Source organism: Lactuca sativa, chromosome 7, assembly GCF_002870075.4.
Source record: "Lactuca sativa cultivar Salinas chromosome 7, Lsat_Salinas_v11, whole genome shotgun sequence".
Lineage (NCBI taxonomy): Eukaryota > Viridiplantae > Streptophyta > Magnoliopsida > Asterales > Asteraceae > Lactuca > Lactuca sativa.
This window is the reverse complement of record NC_056629.2, coordinates 140,683-146,884: the sequence shown is the minus strand read 5'-3', so window position 1 is coordinate 146,884 and position 6,202 is coordinate 140,683. Positions and strand designations below refer to the sequence as shown.

The 6,202-nt window shown below is 36.7% G+C and overlaps 1 protein-coding gene across 1 annotated transcript; it reads right to left on the bottom strand.

Annotated features, from left to right (window-relative positions):
• Positions 1-2,128: 2,128 nt before the first annotated feature.
• Positions 2,129-5,978, bottom strand: LOC111888998 (protein IQ-DOMAIN 17). The gene is made up of 5 exons (XM_023885125.3): positions 5,634-5,978; positions 5,267-5,551; positions 4,011-4,259; positions 3,715-3,843; positions 2,129-3,259 (listed from the first exon to the last, which is right to left on the bottom strand). The coding sequence occupies exons 1-5, from the start codon at positions 5,769-5,771 to the stop codon at positions 2,426-2,428; spliced, it is 1,635 nt and encodes a 544-aa protein (XP_023740893.1). The 5' UTR covers positions 5,772-5,978; the 3' UTR covers positions 2,129-2,425.
• Between the last annotated feature and the right edge of the window lie 224 nt (positions 5,979-6,202).

Sequence of the window (6,202 nt, the reverse complement as noted above, 5' to 3'; positions counted from 1 at the left end):
AAAGGGTCTGGTAATGGTACGTCATAATCTCCAGGTTTTGCTTCGCGTTGCAATAGGATAACACTAACCTTTTGTAATAGGCTGCACTTGATTGTAACATTAAATGAACTTTTATTTTGGTGCTCCTGGTGTTCCTTCAACCCATCTCCTCAACCTATAATTTTCATAAGATGAAAAATAAGACTTTGAACACTAAAATTTTCATTCAAGAACACAAGCACTCAACTAAATTTGGCATCCAAGAACACAAGTACAATCTACATACTCAAATTTGGCATCCAAGAACACAAGTATAATCTACACTAAAATTAACCTTCTCCCGGTGCATTTATTTGTGTATTATAGTGGCCAGACTTTCTCTTACTTTCTTATATATAATTGTTTCTGAAATAAGAAGATAATAAAGAATAATCACAATTATTTGTAATATGTATATGAAAAAAAGGAATCACAAAATAAAATAACTTACAACCAAGTGCTTCAATCCAATCACAACCTTCCCACCCGAATTAATTACAGCCAACTACAAACTAACTCAAAACCCATAAACTTGTCAGAATCCTCTTTTCCTGACGAATAATTGGTGATTCTCTCTTTTAATTTCTATAGATATTGGATTTTGTAGGTAAGATTCATCTCTGATGAGTGTAAACTGAAATTAGATGAATTATAGATATGGAGTGAGAAGAAGGAAGGAAACCTGCTCATATGCCGCTGAAAATCTTTGTCTGTCAAATAAAATGTAACACATTTATAAAAGGAATTAGGTTTTTAAGCTTAATCAATACCGATCCAATGCCGAGAGATTCCGTTGTTGAAAATCACGAAGGAAATTCACTCTTGATGAAAAGTAGTTGGAGGTTTATGAATAAAGAGAGGGGAATGGTTAAAGAGAATTTAAATTAAGAAATACTGATTTGGTTACTGATTGATCGGCTTCTTGGTATTATGAAGGAAGAGAATTCAAATTTTGAAAGCCCTAAAATTACGATTTTTGAAACGTAACAATAAAAGAGGAACAAAAGTTTCTAAATGAGATTTTTGAAATAGGGCACACCCTGAATATTAGTGTAAACATTGAAAATAGTATCAATCTAGCCTTTCTTTTCCTTCTTCCTCCAAATTCGAACCAAACATATTAACATATGATTCTAGGTTATCGTTTATCAACATCCAATGTTTCCAAATCCGATCTTGGTTATCAAAATTGTGGTTGTTGATATATCAGAATCAAAAACTAATTGTAAGAATCGTTTTATCAAGAAGGAAGTAGATAAACAAATCGTACCAAGGAAGTAGAACCAATGTTGTTGACATGACGATCTAACTGAAGAAAACAAACCACGTCCTTCATTTTCTTCCTCAAGTATAGAATTCATTTTCTTCCTCAAGCCTAGAAATAGTAGACAATTATGCAAGAATCACAAATGTAAAAAGGAAATTAATCTTCTAAACACCCAAAACCAAAACCCATGGTTAAATCATCCAACAGAAGATGCGTTAGCGGAAGATGAGCTGTGATTTCTGGAGAAAAATAGATGAGAATCGAAGATGCGTTAACGGAAGATGAGTTGTGATTTCTGGAGAAAAGTAGATGAGAATCGAAGGTTTATTTAAAAATTAAATAGTATCTAGTTTTCAAAATCAAGAATGTCAAATTGACGGAAATAGAGGCGTGATTTATTTTAGTTTTAAAGAATAAACGGATGAGTAAACAACGTTTAGGGGTTTTAAAAGCTGAAGGGTAAATTAGGTATTTTACTTTGAAATTTTGATAGATGGAGAAGATGCCATGTAAGATAAATGTTTTGTTTTATTAGAGTAGAGGATTTACAAATTGACCTATATAAGGAAGCATTTGGTATCAACCCATTTCATATTTTGATCATTTGACAAATTTGGTCAAATTTTCCTATATAAGGGAGCATTTGGTATCATTCATTCCTCCTATGACTATGCTCCAGCCAAAACCTAGCAGACAAGTGGCAGAGATAAGTGGAATATATGCAAAATAAATTCTATCATATATACATCTACTTGAAAAACGTAACACTTTATCGGAAAACATAACGTGACTACTGTTTCATTGGAGTAAAATCCAATAAAGAAATGTTCTGCTCTGCTGGTGTTTGCAAAATCAAGGCCATAATCAATTTTGAATTCATTACTATCATATCCTTCCGCCAAGACCCACATATTATATTAATATTATTCGACATAATGTGCAGGATGCATGTGAGTGTGACCGCATTTACATCAAAAGTTTAAACTGGAAACAGCAACTCGCCCTATTAAAATTAATTAATTAAATCACACCAAACTTCAAACGTACCCTTTCTCACTTGACCAAAACTAATTAATTGAATTAGCAATCATCAAACTAAATTACTCTTTCAACACTCAAGTTAGATTTTTATTAGATTCATCACCGCAACGTCCACCTCCTAAGATCGGTGGTTGAACAAGGAGACACCTCGCCACCTGCGATGCTCTCAGTATAATACGACGAATAATTGGACTGCTGTTCCATCCCCATCCCCATGTATGCATATGATGCTTGATTGACGCTGGTAAAGCTTGGACTCCTCAAATCCTGTCCATTTCCACCACCATACGGGTCTGGAACCGGGAACGAGAGCCGCTTCTTGGCTGATCCGGATCTGTCCCTCTCCGGAGTCGAAGGCCTTTGTCTGGGTGCACTCTGAGACCTTACCCTAGCCTTGGCTGACTCGGTTGCAGCCATGTAATTGGGCATTGCACCTCCTCCTCCTCCGCTTGTCGAACCCCTTGCATGTTGCTGCTGATGATGCAACATGACCGTGTTGAAACTATAGTTAGACCTTAAGCTTGGTGTTTGGCTTTGCGTGCTGTGATAGCTTCGGTCTTCTCTAACATAATGAGGGCTTGCAGAACGGACTTGTATTGGCCTTGTTTTGGATGGGGAAGGTGTTACTGTTACTGCTGGGGACTGATGGTGTTGGGCTCTATGGAGAGGAGAAGCAGAAGAGGGGGAATTTCGTTGGTTATGGTGGTGGTGATATTGATAACTAGATCTTCTCATATGGTTAGGAGGGGGTAAGCTTGAGTAAGGCTGAGAGGTGTCCACTTGAACAGTTTTAACACCATCTCTGTGATCAGTTGAAGCTCTTCCCATGGGCCTGCTGCTATCCCATGCTTTTGGACCCAGCCATTGCTGCCTCTCTCCAACGCCAACCTCATTATCACTGCCCATTGATGAATTCCTACCATTTCTTCTCATCTTTTAATCACAAAACAATCACGCATATCAATTACAATTCTTTGATTTTAATACAACCAAAACAGCAGTTACTACTAAAATACCAAAATAGGATCGGAGGTGTTCTATCAGGAAATCACCACATTTTGTAAAAGTATCAAGAATTAAACATTTATTTCGCAAAATGGACTTTGCCAAATTGCTTTGATGACCTTTCCAGCAAATCTTGAATACCCTTCTAAATTTGTAAATTTATTGTTATTTGGCAAATCAGTTGCACAAAACAACAAATGAAAAAGTCAAAAATAGTAGGGAGTAGGGATGTAGTCATAAAGTAACTTCAAAAAACCAAAGGTATTATTTCATAAAACTCATTTTACAAAATGGATTGTTATTTTGTTACAGTTTTCCAAAACGTGGATATTTTGTGATATGACAACCAGTCATTTTAGTGATTACCATGTATGAAGACAAACCTCTTGAGAGAAGGCTTGCGACAAAGTCTTGTCGCGTCTAGCAGCTCTATTTTGAAGCATTGCTTTCACTTCCTCAATAGTGTGTGGCCGTTCATCCCAGTCATCAGCAATGCTACTTCCATCTCGAGACTAAAAGTTACCAAACAAAGCTTTTTGAAACATATCAAGGCAAAATGTAACAACTATGTACATACATACATACATATATACATGTGTGTGAGTGTATTCATAAGCACACACCAACAGAAACACATTTGCATGGTTAAATAGATATATAGGGTAAACGAGGCACATACCATCGATCTCCTGTCAGACATATCTTGATGATAACGAGAGCCCCAGGCACTGTTGGTGTCACTAAATGTAGATTTTCGACTAGTGCATTGGTCAGATTGCTTCATGCGCTGATCAAGAACACGAGCCTGCACTCTAACCAAAGCTTGCATGCATTGAAGTGTCATTTTGGCTTGCTTTCTCACATTGTGACCCCTCACTAATGCTTGCAATTTTACCAGTCCTTTGAGTGCACGAAGAGCTCTCCTGGCCTACGAAGCAAACACTGTTAGCTAGGTTATCGAACAACAAACACTTAATTAAAGATGCGAAGAAAAATAAATAACACACAATATTAGGGTAACTTTGCTACATACACAGGTGAATTAAAGAAGCTTATTGATTTCAAAATAATATTTACTATAACATGGAGATTCAATATATAGAGCTAGGAATTTTGATTTTGATTATAAAACCGCCAAGTATTACACATCTACTACAAGTAGAAGAAATAGTCACTTTATTATGGTAGAAGAAATGATTTTGATTATAACATCCATGTTTGAAGCCAAAATGCAAACTTTTGAAGTATTGGTCACTTTATTATGGTAGAAGAAATGGGCTTCCTTATAGAAAGCATGGTATATATAGCAGGGAAAGAATTTAATTTCCTACAGGATAGATTACGGGTATCCAGAATAGAATATGTTGAGTGGGTGCATGTGCCCTTGTTGCATTCACAGGCATGTTCCCATGTGCTTCATCCTCGTAAAATACCAAGGTTCTGTTTTGGTATAACGTAATCCAGTAAAATGTATTCAGATATTTACTTTTACTCAATGTTGAAAAACTAATTAAAAAAGATAGTCCGGCATATTAAACAACTAATTTTTACACGATTTTCTTATGTGTGAAAATCAACTTTGACCAAAACGCTTTCGTTTTTGGACTCCCGCATCATTTCCAAATAATCCATTGGATTTTTTTAGCAACCTCAAATAAAGTGGTCATTTCTTTTTATTTTGTCATCCGTAAGTATTTTTATTTTCACACTGATTGGCTGATTGTAGTTCATTTACTTTTGAAAAGACAAAAATATTGATTGTAAATGTTTGATATTCTGGATACAAAAATTAAAAAGTAATAGCCACACGAAAATACCGTCGTCATATGAGTTCAATATGTGGTCAGTGAATGAATGTAGGACCCTAGAATTAACAGCATAAGCTAGCTAATTAATTAAGATGGTTAGATGATAGATCTTTGTTTTGACACTAACCAGATAACCCCTGAATGACGTCTGAATGATGGTAGCGGCATAGTGCTCCCTTGAATGACCAGCCGGCGGCCTACTGATCGAAGCCACCTCCATTGCCGCCGGAGCCGTGGACATCGCTGCAATGGCATGCTTTTGTTCCGACGCCCCAAAGTCTGTACAAGTGGCATCGCTAGCCACTCGGCCGCCGCTCAAATTACTCATCTTGGCTTGCTGGGTTGATTGTACTGTTGCATTTTCATGGACGCTGGTGGGCTTCCGGAATAGCCATCTTCTCTTTTCCCTTTTCTGAATTTATGGAGAAATTAATCCATTTAATTAGTACAAGAGCAGGACATGAATGATGAAAGGGGAAAAAAAAAAAAGGAACCTTGTCGTCTTCCTCGTCAAGATCTTGAGCTTGAGTATCATGATTTCTTCTTTGAGTCTTTTTATCGGAATCTTTGCTAGGAGATCGGAAAGCCCTTTTAACAGCGGTGAGCCATGAGGATCCACTTTTCTTCCCCATAGATGTTAGAAATAACAATAATAACAACAAAGAAGTTGCATTTACAACAGAAGAGAAAAGGGGAGCTGCTAAAAGGGGCAGTGCTCAGAAAGAAAAGAAGAGATCTGGAGAGAAAAGATAGCGAGGCCTGGTTCACCTAACAAGCAAAGCACTTTTATCTGTAAAGGAAAGAGATGCATAAATATATGAGAGAGGATAGTGTGTCAGTCATGTGTAATGGAAAATGGTGGTGGGGTTGACAGGGAGAGTTATAAATGGTCAATAGTTTTCTTCCATTAATAAAATAAAAAGGATAATCACTTTTTAGTGGGTGTGTTTTCCTTTTCGATATTTTTTCATTTGTTGAAGTATTCAGAAAAATATCTTTACGACTTTATCAGTTTCCAGCGAGCTTGTGAGCTTTGGTGAGCTACGACGAGTCTCAAGCCAAA